This window comes from Euleptes europaea, chromosome 3, assembly GCF_029931775.1.
Source record: "Euleptes europaea isolate rEulEur1 chromosome 3, rEulEur1.hap1, whole genome shotgun sequence".
Taxonomy (NCBI): domain Eukaryota; kingdom Metazoa; phylum Chordata; class Lepidosauria; order Squamata; family Sphaerodactylidae; genus Euleptes; species Euleptes europaea.
Window position 1 is genome coordinate 25,320,207 of NC_079314.1, and position 21,345 is coordinate 25,341,551.

At 46.2% G+C, this 21,345-nt stretch overlaps 1 protein-coding gene across 1 annotated transcript; it reads right to left on the minus strand.

Annotated features, from left to right (window-relative positions):
- Nucleotides 1-3,932: 3,932 nt before the first annotated feature.
- Nucleotides 3,933-13,508, minus strand: SYF2 (SYF2 pre-mRNA splicing factor). The gene is made up of 7 exons (XM_056846431.1): nucleotides 13,380-13,508; nucleotides 10,591-10,698; nucleotides 9,490-9,615; nucleotides 7,619-7,736; nucleotides 7,211-7,301; nucleotides 5,458-5,556; nucleotides 3,933-4,117 (listed from the first exon to the last, which is right to left on the minus strand). Exons 1-7 carry the CDS (start codon nucleotides 13,506-13,508, stop codon nucleotides 3,952-3,954), a joined length of 837 nt encoding a protein of 278 aa, XP_056702409.1. The 3' UTR covers nucleotides 3,933-3,951.
- Between the last annotated feature and the right edge of the window lie 7,837 nt (nucleotides 13,509-21,345).

The window sequence follows — 21,345 nt, forward strand, 5'->3', positions numbered from 1 at the left end:
ATTCCCACCCCAATGCTTCTGGAAACCAGTGATCTAGATCACTGTGGAACCAACGAGGCCCTTCGCCGAATCCTAGATGTATCCCGCTCGAGCAAATCCTGATCCTTTTTGATCTTCTGAAGTCCTGGCCTCTGTGCCCTGCTGTCGGCCCTGGGTGAGACAGGATGCTGGACCACCGCTCTGATCCAGCGGGGCTCTTCTGATGTTCACTTCCCTGGCTGCACGTCAGTTAGGTAAAGGTCCCCTGGGGTGACGTCACATCAAGACGTTTGCTAGGCAGACTGTGTTTACGGGGTGGTTTGCCACTGCCTTCCCCAGTCATCTTCCCTTTACCCCCAGCAAGCTGGGCACTCATTTTACCGACCTCGGAAGGATGGAAGGCTGAGTCGACCTCGAGCCGGCTACCTGAAACCGACTTCCGTCGGGATCGAACTCAGGTCGCGAGCAGAGCTTTCGACTGCATTACTGCAGCTTTACCACTCTGCGCCACGGGGCTCCTGTCAGGGACCGGGCTCAGTTCTGTACTGACCCCAACAAGTGTTTTTGAACCCCCTTCCCTTAACGGGCGTCCCCCTCTTACCTCTTCCGCCCCAAGAGCGCCTTCCCGACTCCCTCCCTCCGGCAAGGCAGACAAAGGCGGCCCCGCCCCCTCCGCCCGGTCAACAAAACAAATAGCAGGAACCCGGATGGAGAAAGACGCAACGCGCAGGCGCGTCGACGGGGATCGCGGAGAGGAAACTGAGCACGCATGCGCATATACGCACTGAGCGGCGGAGAGGGTTTTGTGCGCGATTGGCGATCGGTGGGGGGGGTAGGAGGGAGCGTTTCCTTTCTTGCGCATGCTCTCCCGGGCTCTGCGTGCTAGAGGGGGAGCTGCTTGCAGGACCAGTGAGCGGAACGGGAGGGGGAGGGGGGAGCTGCCGTCGTTTTTTTTCGTTCAAACGAGCGGGGGCCTCGTTAGAGAGCAGGCGAGGTAGTGAAACTGCGATTAACGACCAGTTGCAGTAACTCAGGCATCACGTGCTCCAGCGCGGAATACCAGAGTTGGAAGGGACCACGTCTAGCCCAACCCCCGTGCACAGTGCAGGAAATTCACACCTCCCCCCCACACCCTGTGACCCCTACTCCATGCCCAGAAGATGGCCTCCCTTTCATGATCTGCCTAAGGTTACACAATCAGCATCGCTGACAGATGGCCATCTAGCCTCTGCTTAAAATCCTCCAGGGAAGAGAAGAGGAATGGAATAGAAATTGAAGACTGGGATTCTCTAGGGTTGCCACCAGCTCTGGTTTGGGAAATTCATGGGGAGGGTAAAGTTTGGGAGGGACCACAATGGGGTATAACGCCATCGATTCCACCCTCCAAAGCAGCCTTTTTCTCCAGTGGAACAGATTTATGTGGTTTAGAGATCCACAGTCGTTCTGGGAGATCTCCAGGCCCCACCTGGAGGTTGGCAACCAGAGGTTCTGTTTGTTCAAGATGTGCAAGAGCTGCAAGCCAGCATTGGGCTGCCTGGTATTCTAGTGCAAACCACCGTTCCCATAATACCTTTTTATTTAGACCAACCCAAACAACAAAGAACAGTGTACAAACTTTCAAGTTCTCATAACTTCCTCGAGGTGGATGTTACAACATTTTTTAAAAGAGTTGGGAAGAGAAAAAAATGTTTCAGGTCATCATTTTAGGGGGCTTTTTGGTGCCGCATCTATGTGCTCAGTGCTGGTGGACAAGTATACACTGGTGATTTGGGTTTCTGGTTGTACCGGAGTTCCTCTGATCAAGAAAAAACAAACAGGGTCTCTCCATTGGGCAAGCATTCCCACAGCCTGGGGGAACTAGGCATAAAAACCAGGCGACAAGCTTCAGCCAAGACAGCGGCCATGGAGACTGGATTTAGCACATCTGTTTCTCAAGCTTGAAGATTGTGAAGGGTGCGGAAGGGTGGGGTTTTATCCTCATTCCTTTTTCCTGCCAAGAGTGTTCAAGCAACTTGTGGTACACACTCATAATACAAACTTTCCAATATATGAAACCAGTCAAATATACCATAAATCAATCCCAATAAAACCAGTAGCAGCATACTGTTTATTCAAAATACGTCCCACATTTATCTCCCTAAATTCAAAGGCAGTTGACCAAGAACAAGTTGCTGACAAAATATATCAAGGTAAAAAAGAAATACTAGATTAAAAATACTAAACCTCAGTGTCAGGTATAATTTCAGAGGCCCTCCATAACTTGGTTATGTACAGCAAGGAGAGAGGAGGCCTGCCCTGCCTCTGGGGGAAGGGAGTCAATACAACCTTCCTTCTGCTAAGCTGGATCCCATGACAACCTTTTAAGCCTCCCTCCAAGAAAGACTTCTGATCGAGAAAGATAGCATTGTTAAGAGAAATTTTCTTAAATTTCTTTCCTCTGTACCCAATTTCTCCCTCAAATCCAACAATCCGTTTCTCTTCCTCTTTTTAGGAATTTGGAATCAGTTTCTAACCCCTTCTGTTTTGGTCAAAGAGAAATTCAAGGGAAGAGGGGCAGGAAGGGAGAGTCTGCAAAATTTGGGTATTTCATTCTGCCAGTATTTCCCTCTATCACCAACATGTTGGTAACTTTCTGTTTATGCCAAATCAGCCAGCATTTGTCTTCTTCTCCAGCACTCTCCCTGAAGAATAGCAGTGGTAAAAATACTCCAAGGAACCAGCCCTGCTCCAGAGAGCACAGCCTATTCCTAGTGCTTGAGGCTGGTTTCTCTCCCATAAACACAAAGGTGAGTGTCAGCTAGCCCTGTGTGTACTTTGTATGAGAAAAGGTAGAATTCTGCCCCAAGACAGCTGCAGCCAGAGCAAACAGAACCCTGTTCTTTTACACAGTGCATCCTGGCTTTGCTCCTTGGGGGAACTGCATCATACAGTTTTGCTCAGAATGCAGATTCCTAATTCCATTTTGGAGCCACTCTTAAGTAGGTTAGCATCAATGCTGGGAAAGGTGGGAGTTTAAAAACACCTGCGCTTACTTCCCATTCATTCCCAAATCACCTCAACTGCCAGCTCTGCTTGAGAGACAGGACAGGGGCCCCGTGGCTTCATTCTGTCTGTGACCTTCAAGGTCAGAGTTTCTTTCCCTCTCCTACCTGCAATGGAAAGAGTTCAGAGGCCTGCCTCTTCTGAACAATCAGATGGCCCTTAGTGAACACCTCCGAGGTCCCTTGCCATCTGGACAGAGAAGGACATGCCACCATGGAAGCCACAGACTGTAGGCCAGCAAGCCGCAATTTAGCTGCAGAACAGCTGCACGACATTTGCGGCCCAAACTCTGGCCTCTCCCATTATAGTAACAAATAGAAAATCAAGGAGAGCCAGTTATAAGTGTGGATATGCACCAGGCTGTATTAAGAAAGGGTTTTATGGGTGTGGGGATGCAATCAGGAATATAAAAGCCAAAAAGAACATAAGGAGCTTTCATTTGCCTGCCCTGGAATTTTGCCACATTTGCAAAGAAGTATTTTGCTGAGACAACAGGATTATTTAATCTAGCCACTGTAAGTAACATTTTACAGCAGAGCTTTAGTTAAAAGCAAAACGAAACACTTTTTGCCATACAAGAAGGACGTCTGCTATTTTTTCACAGAAATTTCAAACATTCCAAATAACCAAATCTGCCAAACACCTTGATCTGGAAATAGGACTTCAGGCATTTCTTCACATGAAAACTGCTATGGGAAAAATTACATGTGGGCTCAGGGTCAAAAGTCAAAATGGTTTTTCTCTGCTAGAAAACTACTTATGCACTTGGTGAACTATTGTCCTTCTGAAACCTCTGACAAATTCTATCTTTGCACTGAAGTTCACTGAACAGTTTAAAAGGTGCCTTTGCAAGAGACAGGTTTTACAATTTGTAATCTTTGTACAATCAGGATGGCTTTGTGGCAGTCCTTGCCTTGCATGTACTCAAGCCTAGACAGCTGTTCCTCTTTCCAAGTTCTGTTTGATCTCTGCTGTGTATTTGCCATAGAACCTTTCGGCCTTCTTATTGAACTTGGCGTTCCTCTCATTAATGTAGTCGATATCTGCGTCATCGTTGTAAGAACGCCTCCGGCTGTACTTCTCACGTTTCTGGATTCTGGAAGAGAAATCAGGGGGACTGAGGTTTGAGAACCAAATCTTTTCGTGTCTGTGGCTCAGTGAAATAGCATCTGCTTGACATGCAGAAGGTCCCAGGTTCAATCCCCGCCATCTCCAGTTAAAGGAACCAGGCAGGTAAGTGATGTGAAAGACCCCTGCCTGAGACCCTGGAGAGCCGCTGCCAGTCTGAGTAGACAATACTGACTTTGATGGACCGAGGGTCTGACTCAGCGTAAGGCAGCTTTATGTGTTCATGTGTGTTCATTTAAGACAGAGACTTGGGCCCTGAAGTTCTCTTCTGCTAAACGAGGAACCTGCCTTTGGAAAACCCAATGCAAATTGGTATGAGAGGCATTCGCAGCTGCTCGGAATGAATCAAACAGACTGAAAGACTGGCTGACACTAACTGCCACCTCTGAGCACCCTAAGTTCGAGAATCAAACATGTTTGCGGTGACATTTGCAGGATCTCCAGCTCACCATACCTTGGAAAACATTAAAAACAAGGATGGGAATAAGTCACCATTATATGCCATCAGGTCATTCTTAATACCAGTCACTGCGCCAAAGAAATGCCTGTAATGTTTTCTCAACAGACAGTACACATCGCAGTATCCAATTCACAATAAGTAATTGTTCTACTGTCCTCCGCGCTACTCAGACTTCATCTGCTGGATCAGGCAGTGGTCCCCCAGTGAAAGATCTCGCCATCAGCTGAAGAAACTGGATCCAGCCCGATATCTGCATAGCACTGGTGGTGGGCAAATTATAGCCCAGAAGGCATATGGGAGCCCCCAGGAGCTTTTCAAATGGGCCTCAAGATGCTTAATATGCAAGAAGCTTTGGCCCACCGGACTGCAGTATCAGCAAGGCTCCTGATGTTAATGTTGACGGAGCTTGGCCCCCAAGCTGCTCAACAGCAGCGGAGCAGGAGAGAAAGCGCATCAGGGTCCCTGCCTGCTTTTGAGGGATCTGAGGTGGGTGTCGGTTCTTCCTGTCACCAGCACTGGAAACAAAAGGAGTCAGTGTTCAACTCAGCACCCCCGGAAGCCGGTGGAGACCCAAAGGTAGAACTTCGAGGTGAAAAAAAATTGTCCTAAGTTGTACTGGGAGCACCCAAAGAAAATCCCACCCCTTTGCCTGCGTTACTCCTTGCACAGCCACACGGATGGGAGTTGGGGTGGGGGAGAGGCCGCCACCGGATTCAAGTAGTGCTCACTTGCACTGCTCCTTCCCCTCTCCCCAGCCAATCCAATTCTTTCACATGTCTGCTGGATTCATAACAAGGAAAGTCGCAATGTTGAAATCTGGAAGTCACTTAATGGCATTTGCTACTTACTGTTTCTCAAGATCCCCAACCATCCTATCCACCCCTTCTTTGCAAGGCACGTGAGTTCCGTGGAGAAGACTGTTTGATGTGGGATAAAACTCTTCACCGCTGAAGGAGGGAGAGGAAAATAAGTGACACTTAAAATGGTAAATCAGAATAATGCTTGGGTTAAAATCAGTTTCATAGGACTCTTTATCCTGGAAACATAAGAGTGCTGTCAAGGCAAGCAGAGATGCTGTTCCAAGACAGAATACACAAAACGGCACCCAGTTCAGAACAATCAGACCCTCCACTACTACATTCCAGGTATATTCTAGCACCAGCTGCATATTTATACTCCCTGGAAAGGAACACACATAGGAGGGCCTATACACTGGCCAGATGTGCAGCCCTACCATCTGCCATATTAGAAGGGAGATTTAAGAAGTTCTCCAGGGTGGAGACACTTTGCCCGTGTAACACAGTGGAGCTGGAAACCATTGAGCATGCGTTTTTTAGATGTCCCCTCTACAAGTCAGCCCGCTTCAATATAATTGACCCTTTGATTAGGGAAATGGGCTCTGTGGATGAGGGTGAATGGATCACAAGGTTTCTGCTGGGAGACAGCTCACCAATCACCACCCAGGTCGCAAAATATTGTGCCGTAGCAATGAAGCTACGTCGCTTTAATGTTCCCTAATCTGTGGAAGTGTAAAATTGGGTGATTCCTAATTTTGTTGGCCTTGGTTGTAAATATCTACTCTGTATGGTCAGGTTCTGTTTTATCTGGCATATTAGCCACAAATAAAATTTATTTATTTATAAGTCAGTTGTACTGATTATACAACTTACATGCCTTGCGCTAGAGCTCTGCCTGCAAGCCCCCCTTTGTTTCCCCTTTTTAGATAGAGCTGTACGTAAACCGAAATTCTACTAATACACTCACAGCACCTACCCTATAATCCATGTGTGGCTGAGCACAGAAACCACCCACAAGGGTGGGGGGGGGGAGAAAGAGAATCACTATTTGCCCTAATGGCTCATTGAAAAGCATTTTAAAAAGCCATCACAGAATTTCCAGGGACTTGTGAGTCTTGATCCTGCCTACCAGAAACCCCCTACCTATTCATTACCTAGCTTCGCCATGCACACAGAATGCTGAACTTGCCCAACTGAGGAAGGACCTAATGAACCTACAAACCCACTTAATTCTTAACAGAAAATAAATTCACATGAACGACTTGAAGAGCTTCTTCTTTCGTCTCAGGGAGGTTTATTTATTTAAAATATTTATTAGCTCCATTTCCTCTGATGGAGCTCAAGGCAGCTTACAATCTTAATAATATATATAAAAATTCTAAACCATTGGTGTTTTTTTTTTTAATCACAATTTAGGATTGCTTTAAATCCTCAATAAAACAGTCTTCAGCTGCTTCCTAAAGATTGAAAGTGAGGGGCCAGGCTCCCCTCCCTGGGGAGGTTGTAGCATAATCATGGGGCTGCCACTGAAAAGGCCCTCTCTCATAACCCACATGAGCATCTTTGATTGATGGGACAGCCAGGAGGACCTCTCCCTGTGATCTTAATTCCTGGGCAGGAATGTGTGGGAGAAGATGATCTTTCAAAAGGGGCTCTCTATAGGTTATTGCACCTTTCGGTTCTGACAGCTACATCTTCAGTCACCCGCAGGCTTCTAGCCCATGGAAGGGAGTTCACAGGCAACTGGGAGAACTGGACTACAGGCACAAAACTAAGTAGATGGGCCATCAAAAGCCAGACTTACCTTTCTTCTCTTTGCTTTGCATACTTCTCCAAATCAGGTTTGATCTGCTTGGTCAGTCTCTGATACTGACGTAACTGAGCAGCTGCATAATCTGTTGAGCAAAGAAAACGGCTGTTGACCAGGAAGCCTGTCTCAGGTGGTGCTGGAAAGTGCCAACTTATGGTGATCCCACAGGGTTTTCAAGGCAAGAGACATTCAGAGGTGGTTTGCCATTGCCTGCCTCTGCGTAGCAACCCTGGATTTTCTGGGTGGTCTCCCATCTAAATACTACCAAGGGCCAACCCTGCTTAGCTTCCAAGAGCGGGCTAGCCTGGGCCATCCAGGTCAGGGCAGCCCCATATTAACAATGGCTCTTGTTTTAATTGCATTCATAGACTGAACTGACAAGGCAAGCCCTTCAACTCTTACCTGAAAATCCAAGGTCTGGATTTCTCTTTTTCCGTTTCCTCTCAAATCGTTCTGCATCCTCTGCGCTGATTTCTAACAGCTTCACTCTTTCATAATCTTCTCCTTTTGCCACGCATTCCTACCGCATTAAAAGCAGGTTTCAGGGGGGTTTGAAGCACAACTATAAAACCTGCATCCTAGAGAATCTTGTCAAGAAGCAGCACGTTCTCCTCAAAATATAACTAAGGGCCAAACTGCACCTTATGAGATCTGTGATTTTTTAAAAATATATGTATATCGATAATATATTTAAAAGTAGCATGGAGTGGATTAGAGAGAAACCTGACTAGGCCTGCAGCAGTGAGGAAAATGGAAAGCGATGCTAAGAGATGCTGTGGTATAGTGGATAGGGTGTTGGATTAGGGTGCGGGAGACCCAGATTTGAATCCCTGCTTTGCTATGGAAAGTGATCACAAAATGTCACAAATAGGTTGTTTTGCCCTGAGCCTCCAAGAATATGTAAGACACACTGCGAAGTGATGCAGATTTTTTCCTTTCTAATATCCGCAGCCTTCGTTTGACCTCTCAGGCAATCCTAGCTCAGGCAAGGATATGGCATCAGTGAACCCCCCCAAAAAACAAAGGGGAAACAGAGGTTGTAAGGCGTTTATCTAACAACTTGTAGCTACTACAAACTTATACAAGATAGTAGTAACAAAGGTTCAAAGAGATTGCGAGACCTGTACTGCATTTGTTACTACTATCTTGTATTTGTTCGTTTTTTCTATCAGCAAACGCAAAACTACCTGTAGCTATAGTTACAACAACGTAGGTGAGGGTTATTTTAAACATCCGTTTCCCACTGTGATCATATTCTATTAAATTGTGAAGTCTTGCCTCTTCAAATATAGCCAACTTGTTTTTCTTGCTTTTGGACTTGCAAAGAACTAACCTACCTACCTTACAAAGTGCTGGGGATTACTGAGAAAGCATACGTGATGCTTTCAGTATTTAACAATGCTATATAAAACACTAACCATATGCGGACACAGATCTCATTGCATAAAGGGCGATTTACTCTCCAGTAAAGCAGCCTAAGATCACACTGTAAGAGATTAATGTTATAGCCGCTAAATTTTGTTCTTGCCCAATGGGGAACACAGACTGAAAGCACATGAAGGTGAGGGGCAACCTGGGCCCACAGCATGTCTTGGGGCACTGGTGGGATGGAATTTTGGAACAGGTAAAAGAATGTGCCAACAGACTGCTCATGTATACGAAAGTTACTTTCTTCTATCCGTAATTGTTTACCTATAATAATGTATTTTTTTGTCAGTGATTATGGTAGTTTTATCAATACTACCAGGCTGAATGCCAGGCTGGTCCTAGAAAAAATAGCTCATCTAGGATTTGATCCTGAATGAATAGGCCAGTGGGCAGTACAAGCCAAAGGCTTCAGATGCCAGACAGTAGACGTCTTAGTTCTTTTAAGTGAACTGGCCAATGCTTTTTATATTGTTTGTGCTGATTTGTTTATTTTGTCTGTTGCAAAAATCTGACCTATTTCATTTGCTCCAATACCTTTACAGCAAATAACATACAAGCTATAACTTTTATTTATGTGTTAAAGGTAAAGGTTCTCTGTGCAAGCACCAGGTCATTCCTGACCCATGGGGTGACGTCACATCCCAACGTTTCCTAGGCACTTTGTTTTCGGGGTGGTTTGCCAGTGCCTTCCCCAGTCATCTTCCCTTTACCCCCAGCAAGCTGGGTACTCGGGTATTGCATTTCCACATTTTATTGCTGCCAATTCTAGTGTGGTATTGTTTGATTGTATTTTATTCAACTGGACAAATTGTAAATAAAATTAATTTAAAAAGAAAGAAAGTTACCTTTTTCTTTTCCTCCACCTTCAGTTCCCATTCTAAACGGGCCTTTTTGGCTTCCCAGTTTGCTGGCAACTTCAGTCTTTTATCCTCCTCCACAACTTCCTGGTGATTTAACTTGCGAGCTTCATTCTAAAAAGCAAGCACATATAGAAAGACCCTGGTAGCCTGCCCTTTATCAGCCATGGGCTAATTTGGACAGCAGAAATGAGAAAGTGGAAACATTTGTACGGCTCCTAGTTACTTACAGAGTGGGAATGGCTCCTTTTCAACCCATTATTGAAGCTCCGAGTAAATGCAGATATAGTGTGTGTAGGTTTGCTGGCCCCGCCCACCCCGGTGCACTGTAGCTTAAATGTGAGACTTTTAGAACTTGCTCATTATGCTACATGTCAGGGTTTAGGGCAAGAAGAAGAGTTGGTTTTTATATGCCGACTTTCTCTACCACTTTAAGGCAGAATCAAACCAGCTTACAATCACCTTCCCTTCCCCATAACAGACACCCTGTGAGGTAGGTGGGGCCGAGAGAGTGTGACTAGCCCAAGGTCACCCAGCTGGCGTCATGTGTAGGAGTGGAGAAACAAATCCAGTTCACCAGATTAGCGCACACCACTCATGTGGAGGAGTGGGGAATCAAACCCAGTTCTCCAGATCAGAGTCCACTGCTCCAAACCACCACTCTTAACCACTACACCACGCTGCATGCACCTTAATAACAGACATCATGGCATGGGATCACACTTTAGACTCAGATTAAGAGTTCTTGGCGTTACCTCAATTTGCCAACTATTGTTCAATTTCATCTTGATTACTGAAATGATCAGATGGGTCACGAAAGGACATTTCAGCCCCCTACCCCACACTCTGCTATTCTGCAACAGCAGGCACATTGCTGGATGTGTATCAAATTGCATGAAAGATCTGGCACTAGACTTAATGAGGCAATTTAAGATCTTAAAATCAGGGCACTTTGTTTTTTATACTCAATGGGGAAGCAGAAGGCCTTGATGGAGTAACTTGGCTGCAGTTACTGCCATGTGTAAAAAAACCCAATGAACAAGAAAGGTTCAGAGCTGGAAGCACCAACCCCACCACAGAAGAGCTTACCCTTTTCAAATGAAGCTCTCTGAACTTCCTAAGCCGCTCCTCTCTCTTCTGTACAGCCACATCTTCTGCTGCAGTGGAAGCAGGATCCTCTAAGATGCCAGCGGAGGCCTGGAATCCAACCATACATGTTATGTGAGAAAACATCTACTTTAAAGTTCTGTTTTATAAAGTACAGCTACAGAAGAAGCAGGCTCTTCAACAAGCTAGTTTCAGGGATCTAAGGACTATATTAAGCATCCCGCCCTCCCTGGCCAATGATTTAGGACTGAGGAATTCTAATTTTACTGAACCTTCTTATGCAAGAAAATCAATTTCTCAACCATTCTTCAATTGTAAAAACAGAGAAATAGTTCAATAACAAGAGTTATTTGCTAGTCATTGGCTCCAGTGCTACGCAGACCGAAGGGCCACATATGGTCAAAGTGCTCTGAAATGATTTATGGTCTCATAGGAAAAAACCAGAAACTGGTGTGTGTGGGGGGGAGTCAGAGGTTGACCAATGGGCCCACCTATCATTGCCAAGGCAAACCAACAGCTGGACCACCTGGGAGGGAATTTTCCCCCGTCACAACACCCCAATGCTCCGAAACGATGGCTTCTGCATGCTTATTTCCCCAAGTTGAATGCTTTGGGATTTTTCTTCTTCTTCCCCTCAGCATCGTGGTGCATTTGTATACATCCAGGAGCTTCCCCAGCTTTTCCTGATTTTTCTTGAACCTGCTTTGCTCCAAGGTTTTGGGAAAGAGTGCAGTGAAGCCTGAATGGTTGGGTGGGAGCCAACGTTTTCTACAACCCAAACTACCATACAGTATCACTATCTCCTACAGTTCCTGAGCTATTTCCCAACTCATTCTTTTATGCCACACCAATTACTCTGATAGCTTGATCCTGTTTTTTGATACAGTAGCATTCTCCACTTCCGTGCACAGCTGTGCACCATCAACTCCACCCTCTAGGTACACCACCCCACTTCACAGCCCACCCCATTATAAGCATTCTTGTATCCCATCTATTCAATGTTCCACCATCAAACATTAATCCAGTCTTTAATTACTTTCTGATCTCTTGCAACTTTCTCCTCCCCAGCTGCACCCACACATTTTCTTGCCGTCCTTTGCCAAGGCTCCTCTATCACCCACCTTCCATTAATTTCCCCAGTTAACAGTTCTGTAAAATACGGAAAGAATCAGGTAAGGGCTGAGAGAAGCAAAAGGATACATGTTTCAACAGCCAGAGAAGAATTCCAGGATGGACAAGAGAACCAGAAACCACATGGAATGCGAAGAGGCTAACGCAGGACTGCTCTGAGGATATGCAGACATTAGAACTAGTTAAACTGACACATTGAGAGCCAGCATGGTGTAGTGGTTAAGAGCAGTGGACTCTAATCTGGAGAACAGGGTTTGATTCCCCACTCATCTACATGAGCGGTGGAGTCTAACCTGGTGAACTGGGTTGGTTTCCCCCTCCACATGAGCGGTGGAGTCTAACCTGGTGAACTGGGTTGGTTTCCCCACTCCTCCACATGAAGCCTGCTGGGTGACCTTGGGCTAGCCACAGCTGTCTTAGAGCTCTCTGAGCCCCATCTATCTCACAAGATGTTTGTTGTGAGGAGGGGACGGGCAGGTGATTGTAAGCCGCTTTGAGACTCCTTAAAGGTAGAGAAAAAGTGGGGCATAAAGACCAACTCCTCTTCTACTACTACTACCACCACCACTAACTTCAGGAATTGTAGCTCTGAGACAATCCACCCTCACCACATAATGTGGCATAGTGGTTAGAGCTCTGGACTATTACTGGGGAGGCTCAGGTTCAGCCCCCTTCCCCAACAACCAAGAAGCATATAATCTCTGTCAGCCGAGCCCACCTCATAAGGTTATTGCGAGGATCAAATAGAAAAAAAGGCAGATCCATTCAGGCCATCCTGAGCTCCTTGGTGCAAACAGAAGACAAAAATACGACAAGGACAAATAAATATAACCATTTCATTGGGCAGGGGGAGAAGAAAAACGTAGACGGCCATCTGATCTGGAGAACTGGGTTCGATTCCCCACTCCTCCACATGAATGGCGGAGGCTAATCTGGTGAAATGGATTTGTTTCCCCTCTCCAACGCATGAAGCCAGCTGGGTGACCTCAGGCTAGTCACAGCTCTCTTAGAGCTCTCTCAGCCCCACCTACCTCACAGGGTGTCTGTTGTGGGGAGGGGAAGAGAAGATAATTGTAAGCTGGTTTATTGCTTCCTTAAGCAGTAGAGAAAGTCGGCATATAAAAACCAAGTCTTCTTCTCCTTCTCCTGGTTTGTACTTGATGGATGGTAGAGATATTAGCAATCATAATGATTGTTTGGTATATATTGGTTTATTAAAATATATGGTATGGAGGAACTGGGTGCCCTTGGGCTAGTCACAGCTCTCTTAGAGCTCTCTCAGCCCCACCTACCTCACAGGGTGTCCGTTGTGGGGAAGGGAAGGTGATTGTAAGCCGGTTTGATTCCTCCTTAAGTGGTAGAGGAAGCCGGCATATAAAAAACCAACTCTACTTCTTCATCCAACAGCCTGCTTCTCCTGTATCTTAAACAATACACCCCAACCCCTTCTTTGGAGACTCCGCCAGCACTGTGTACTTAGTATCAAACTGGGATCTGAGAGAACCGGGCTCAACTAGAGGTTAGTTCTCGCCTTATAACGCGGAAGCCATCCAGGGAACCTCAAAAAAGGAATAATAATTAAAAAAAAACACCAGACGATGGAAATATATCACAAACGACCTTCGGGGCCTCCCCCTTACCGTCGCAAGCGAAGGATCGCCGAGCTCCTCAACCGCCGCCATCGCCGTTATTGTTTTCGCGACCACCACTTCCGCCTTCTGTGTGACGTCAACAAACAAGTAGGAGGGACGGAAGAGGCGGGCAACCATTGCGCGGGGACTATTGAGCATTCGAGGTCTTCGTCGCTCGTGACAGTCGCGCTGCAGCGACCTCTGACGACTGGGAGGGGAATTGCAGCTATGGGTGGCTGGGAGGGAGAGACCCTAGGAAGGCAAAGGAGGCAGCATTGTGTAGTGGTTAAGAGTGGCAGACTAGGATCTCGGAGATCCAGGCTCGAATCCCTTCTCGGTCATGGAAGCTCTCTGGGTGACCCTGGGCCAGTCATAGACACTAAACCTAACCTACCTCACAGGGTTGTTGTGAAGCTAAAATGAATGAGTGCAGGAAGGGTAGGGTTACAAATAAATTGTGTGTGTGGGGGGGTGCGGGTGCAGGGAGAGAGCTCCTATAGTCTTCATTGTGTAGTGGTTAAGAGTGGCAGACTAGGATCTCGGAGATCCAGGCTCGAATCCCTTCTCGGTCATGGAAGCTCTCTGGGTGACCCTGGGCCAGTCATAGACACAGCCTAACCTACCTCACAGGGTTGTTGTGAAGCTAAAATGAATGAGTGCAGGAAGGGTAGGGTTACAAATAAATTGTGTGTGTGTGTGGGGGGGGTGCGGGTGCAGGGAGAGAGCTCCTATAGTCTTCATTGTGTGGTGGTTAAGAGTGGCAGACTAGGATCTCGGAGATCCAGGCTCGAATCCCTTCTCGGTCATGGAAGCTCTCTGGGTGACCCTGGGCCAGTCAAGGACACTAAGCCTAACCTACCTCACAGGGTTGTTGTGAAGCTAAAATGAATGAGTGCAGGAAGGGTAGGGTTACAAATAAATTGTGTGTGTGTATGTGGGGTGGTGGTGCTCCATTTCATTGAGCAGGGGGAGAAGAAAAAACGTAGACGGCCATCTGATCTGGAGAACCGGGTTTGATTCCCCACTCCTCCACATGAATGGCGGAGGCTAATCTGGTGAACTGGATTTGTTTCCCCTCTCCTACACATGAAGCCAGCTGGGTGACCTTGGGCTAGTCACAGCTCTCCCAGAGCTCTCTCAGCCTCACCTACCTCACAGGGTGTCTGTTGTGGGGAGGGGAAGGTGATGGTAAGCCGGTTTGATTCTCTCTTAAGTGGTAGAGAAAGTCAGCATTTAAAAACCAACTCTTCTTCTTCATCATCCTTTAAGCCTAGCCCACATTTTCTATTTAAAAAATTGCTTTCCAAAAGCAAAAATGGTACAAGAACCTTGAATGAATTAACTGATGATATTTTAGCTGCCTCCCCCCATCCCAGTGGCAAAATCTAGTTGCATTCTGGGGGTGATGTAGTGACTAGAGTGCTGGACTAGGATCTGGGAGACCCAGGTTTGAATCCCCACTCTACCATGTAAACTGGCTGGGTGACCTTGGGGCCAGTCACTGTCTCTCAACCTAGTCTACCTTACAGGGTTACTGTGCGAATAAAATGGAGGACAGGAGAACAATATAAAATGTTTTGGGTCTCCATTGGGGAGAATGTGGGTTATAAATTAAGTAAGTAAATAATTATGAAGTGGTTCTATTAACATGAGCTTAAAGGGGGCTTGTTCAAGCCATCTAACAGTTTAACTGAAAGGTTTGCTCTCATGTTACTGCTTTCTTTTCAAGAACAAATCGTGAGGATGCCAAAGCAATACTAGCTCCCATTCTTGCCGGATTAAAAAACAACATTGCACTTAAAAATTGTCACCCTTTTAAAATTCTCTCTTTGCATCAGCTTTGCAGCTATGCTTGCATGTGAACATAGGATGGCAGCAGAGCTCCAAATATTCCTTGGCAGAAATGGCAGATGAGCCAGTATAATTTTCTCATCAAATTTACCTGAGGTTCTAGACAAATGTACACCGTGTTGCTAAGAACAGATGTGTTCTCTCAACATGTGCCACACTAACCCCTCCCCCCCATCAGCTCTTGTTTTAAACAAATGCTCCTAAGGACAGAGTATCTCTGCGCATCTGCAGAGTGTATTTCCCCTCTGAGAACACATAGAGTCATAATCTTAAAGGTCCTGCTTCTCATTTCAGAAAGAACAGAGCAAATAGACCAGGACATTACAGTAGAAGTTTTGGAAGGTTAACAGCGCCATCCTAAATGGATTTAGAAGGGTGTGACTCTGTTTAGCATTGCACTACAAAAAGTCAGTAGCCATGCAAGAACATAAGAGCCCTACTGGATCAAATGTAATGCACATCTGATGCAGCATCAGTTTCCTATGAAGCCTCCAGGAAGCCCGCATGCAATAATCCTCCCTTGCTGTCCCCTCCCCCTGCCCAACTTTTATTCAGCAGCTACCTCTGAAAAGGGAAGCTCTGTTTAGACATCATGGCACTGGATAGCCTTATCCTCCTGGAGCGCATCTGAACACTTCAGCTTCAACTGACCGCACTAGGCAAAAATGAATCAGCGAGCCAACCAATCAACAATACAATGAACCCAACAAAAAGACGAAGAAAGAGGGAGGAAAACACAGCCTCCCTATTAGCAAAAAATCTCTCGGCTCCGTAAAAGAGACAGCACCAAGAAACCAAGAAACAGAATGATACATCAGCAAAAAGAAGTAGTTGACATGTCAGTCAACACAGAAACCTACAGAATGAGAATGGACAAGAAATCAAACAGAAGAGCAAATTTCAAAATTAGGGGAAGGGCCATGGCTCAGTGGTAGAGCATCTGCTTGGCAAGCAGAAGGTCCCAGGTTCAATCCCCGGCATCTCCAGTTAAAGGGACTAGGCAAGTAGGTGATGGGAAAGACCTTTCTCTGCCTGAGACCCTGGAGAGCCACAGCCGGTTGGAGTAAACAGTACTGACTTTGATGGACCGAGGGTCTGATTCAGTATAAGTTGGGTTGTCAGGTCCCTCTTCGCCACCAGAGGGAGGTTATTGGGGCGGGGCCTGAGGAGGGTGGGGTTTGTGGAGGGGAGGGACTTCAATGCCATAGAGTCCAATTGTCAAAGCGGCCATTTTCTCCAGGTGAACTGATCTCTATCGGCTGGAGATCAGTTGCAATAGCAGGAGATCTCCAGCTACTACCTGGAGGATTGCAACCCTAAGTATAAGGCAGCTTCATGTGTTCAATGTTCCAAACTGAATTAGGGCTCTGGAGGGCAGGCTTGTCCTCCCTCAAACTGGGGGTGGGGGATTGGCATATTTCCATGTGGGGTATCAAGGCCAAAGGTCTCCTGTCTATCTTTGTGAATTGTTCAGGTTTGGAAATATGTTGAGTGTCTGGGGATTTTCTATTTAGAAAGAAGACAATTGGGGGAGGGGTGAAATGGGACATGGTAGAGGTTTGTAAAATTATGCACAGAGTGGACATAGTGGATAGAGATAATTTCCCCCCTTCTTCTATAATACTAGAACTTGGAGGCACCGGATAGACAATAGATCCAGGATGGAAAGAAGGAAGTACACATGAACACATGAAGCTGCCTTATACTGAACCAGACCCTCGACCCATCAAAGTCAGTATTGTCTACTCAGACCGGCAGCAGCTCTCCAGGGTCTCAGGCAGGGGTCTTTCACATCACCTACCTGCCTAGTCCCTTTAACTGGAGATGCCGGGGATGGAACCTGGGACCTTCTGCATGCCAAGCAGATGCTCTACCACTGAGCCATGGCTGTCCCCCAAAGTAGTCCTTTATTCAACAAGTAAATAAATTGTGGAATTCACTACCAGTGGATGTACTGATGGCCACGAGCAGAGGTGGCTTAAACAGAAAATTAGCTTAATGGAGGAGAGGTCTGGCAATAGCTACTGGCCCTGGTGACTGAAGGGAACCTCCATGTTTAGGCTAGAGGCAGTCAACATTTGAATCCCAGTGCTAGGAGGCAGCATCAAGGGGGAGGTCCTGGCCTTGATTGTTCATCCTCCAGGGCAAGTGGATGTAAACTGGATGCTGGACTGGACTGATCAATCAGGCCTCTTCTTATGTTCTTATAAACTGAATAAGTACAGTTGTTTTCAATTTCAGTAGCTTCTTCTCTGCTCATAGTGAACACATGCCTCAAAGAAGTGATAACTTTCTGAAGTTAGCACTTACTGCCATGTGTGTAGTAGCTGAAGAGGAAGTTGTTCCAGACTTTTATATAGTCTTTAAAAGGTAAAGATCCCCTGTGCAAGCACTGGGTCATTCCTGACCCATCGGGTGACGTCACATCCCGACGTTTACTAGGCAGACTATGTTTACTTGGTGGTTTGCCAGTGCCTTCCCCAGTCATCTTCCCATTACCCCCAGCAAGCTGGGTACTCATTTGACCGACCTCTGAAGGATGGAAGGCTGAGTCAACCTTGAGCCAGCTACCTGAAACCGACTTCCATTGGAATTGAACTCAGGTCGTGAGCAGAGCTTGGACTGCAGTACTTCCGCTTACCACTCTGTGCCACGGGGCTCTTATATATAGCCTTTATATAGCCTTTAGGTATGATTAATTACAGCCCAATAAGCCTATGAATTTTAATCTTTGTCCATTAATTTTACATTTGTGTGCTGTTAAATTGTTGTTGACTGATCTCTTGATCGTAATAAAAGTTGGTTATTTCAGGATCAGCCTAAGCACACATTTGATAGTTACCCTGAAAAATCCACCCTGAGCCTTGGGTGTGCAGAACTGGGCAGTCATATGTGTAGAATATGGAGAACTTTCACTTGTGTGTGTGTGTGTGTGTGTGTGTGATCAGCCAATACTGATATTTTCTTCACCAGACATTTTCTTTTTCTGAAAAGCATGTATCCTTCTTTAAACCCAAAGATGTGAGATTCTTGCACTTTCAGTTAAGTAGTTAGGGGAAGCAGGGTGGAGTTATGTTGCGAGGGCCACACTGGTCCCAAATCCAAAACCAAAGCACAATTCATGTCATACCTTTTTGGGGATCTGCTACAATGAAGCATAAGAGCGTGCAAGCTTCCGGGTTCTCCAGAACTCTTCCTCAGGCTCGATGTTACCAAAGGAGGTGGGGAAGATGCAATTCCAGCACGGAAAACTCATGCATAACTCCAAGGAACAACCGAGACAGACTGGGGGTGAACGTGACTGAAAATACCCATGCATGAACAACCAGAGATACACCCTTCCAAGCCCAATGACCTCAGTGGGCTTACATGGATGCAGCTCTAGGTAGGTTGGCATTGTAACACAGCCACCCTGCTGGAATTTCCCTTTATGGCAGATTACATGTTTCAATTATATATTTCTGATCAGCAACTCATTTTGAGGATGGATGCAGGTGGGCCAAAATTCTCCCCCACTGGGCTGCTCTCCATGGTTTCAAGAGCCCCTCTGAAAGTACAAATCACTCCGCAGGAGGGAAAAGATGTGCGTGTGCCGTACCTGTCTTTTTCCTCCTGTGGCTCTAACTGCAGCTTTAGGGAGGAAGTTAATTTAAATTGGGGAAGAGGCTTGAGAGCAACCACTAAAGCCTCTCTGAAGCAGTTGTGTATGGCTACCAAGTGGCTTTGAGGAAACGGCAAGAGATCCTCCTACTCATGGCTCTCTTCCATCATGTCTGATTTGGCCTTTTCAGATTTGCTGGGTGGGTGGGGAGAAGGACTGGGCCCTGGCTCAGCGGTAGAGCGTCTGCTTGGCATGCAGAAGGTCCCAGGTTCAACCCCCGGCATCTCCAGTTAAAGGGACTAGGCAAGGAAGTGACGTGAAAGCCCTCCGCCTGAGACCCTGGAGAGCTGCTGCCAGTCTGAGTAGACAGTGCTGACTTTGATGGATCAAGGAGGGTCTGATTCAGAAGAAGGCAGCTTCACGTGTTCATGTGTCTTCACTGAGTTCTACAGAACGCTGGGTGGCAGCAAAAAAAAAAAATCCAATTGGCCAAGCAGATCATGTTTTCTTAGGGTCGATACCTTTTCAAATCACGCTCTGACGTCCCCCCCCCCCCCGACCTCCCGTTGCTTGGTGTCCTTTTGGGTTGCAATTCTAATCGTTCAAATCACAGACACATAATCGTTTGGCCCGGGAGCAGAAAGTACCTGAGTAATGGGCTGAACAGAAATTTAACCTGGTTAGGGTTACGGCGGCGGTACTCTGTTGAAAACGAGAGACTGCTGAAGGGGCCCAATCAATTCCTTCACAGCCAAATGACTGCAAGGCTGGCTTTGAATTTCAGCTAAATGGTCAACGGCCCTTAAGCCAACGATCTTAATTGCATTATATTAAAGGCCCCTGATCAGATAGTTCAAATGATGGTAATCTGTTGAATGGGATTGTGGATGGTGAGGAGAACGAAAGATGACATCCCAGCCAGGGGATGATGGCTCCTTAGGCACGAAATGGCTGGGGGATCTCTGTCGTCTGTTCAGAATTCACCCCAGCCTCCCATAGTAGAGATGCGTTTGTTGTATTATGCAGCATTTATGCAGCACTTAGGGTTGCCAACCTCCAGGCAGTAGCTGGAGATCTCCTGATATTACAACCGATCTCCAGCTGATAGAGATCAGTTCGCCTGGAGAAAATGGCCGCTTTGGCAATTGGACTCTATGGCATTGAAGTCCCTCCCCTCCCCAAACCCCGCCCTCCTCAGGCTCCGCAATACTCTATTTATCTAAAACCCACATGATTATTACATCACTCCCTCTGTGATTTACACATTGGAGTGTTTTTTCCATCCTTGAAATTGTTACATTCCAGTGAGCGTCCAGTTCTTCCGTATTTTTGTAGTTTTTATAATACGTCAACTTAATTAAAGCATAGGTTTCTTGAACCTTATCAAGCGAATTATTTAAATCACGGAATTTATTGCTTTTCCAATATCTCGCAAGATTTGTTCTAGCAACCGACTTCCCATATGTCCTGTGAGAAGTAGACACAGCATGTGAATTGTGTCTATTTGCTGCTTTCTCATGAACAGTGAAGACTGCTAGCCACGGTCAATTCAGGGTATTTTGTTGCCCCTGTCAAGGCGCTTGGCTAGGACACTCCTGGTGATGATACACCTCAGGACGTGATACCGATCATCTCCTTCGCTGGTGGTGGCTCCCAGCAAACTCAGCCGCCTCATCCTGAGTCAGACCCTTGGCCTATCAAGGTCCAGTCTTGTCTACTCTGACTGGCAGTAGCTCTCTAGGGTCTCAGGTCTATGTCTTTCACATTGCTTCCTACCTAATTGTTTTTCACTGGAGATACTGGGGATTGAACCTGGGACTTTCTGCATGCAAAATAGATGCTCTGCCATTGAGCCACAACCTTTCCCCTAAAGCTTGTACAGCTTGGCTAGGCTGGTGAAGTGGCCTTGCAGACAGCAGATTTAAGCAGCCAACCTGCCTACCTACTCTTCTCTTCTCTCCCTCCCTCCCTCCGTCGCTCCCTTTTTCTTTTCTTTCTTTCTTTCTTTCTTTCTTTCTTTCTTTCTTTCTTTCTTTCTTTCTTTCTTTCTTTCTTTCTTTCTTTCTTTCTTTCTTTCTTTCTTTCTTTCTTTCTTAAAAAAATACAAATAAATATTTGCTCACGCCCCAGCTCTTCCTGCTCATTGCTGATAAATGATTATAGTATTCTCAAGGTATGCTTGCAAGTTTGCTGAGATGCCTTTAAGTGGCTTGAGAATGGGGATTTTGCTTTGCAGTACCACTAGTCATCTTCTGGTTGATAAAACTCTTTTGCTTTTTAAAAGCCGGAACCTTGCTGAGTTTCCTGCAGAAGAGGAGCTAAAGTCATTAACTGTGAATTTAAAATGAAGCAGATTTACAGTATATATCACAGAAATATAGAACGTCGGGAGCTGTCAGCAGGGGCTGAAAAGTCCATTTTTCCTCTTTCATCTCTTGGCTCTTCTCAGTTTAGGACTGTGCAAAAAGAACCAAGTCAGTCCCTTAAGCCTTTGGCTTCTGTTCTCATTTGAGGTCATCCATC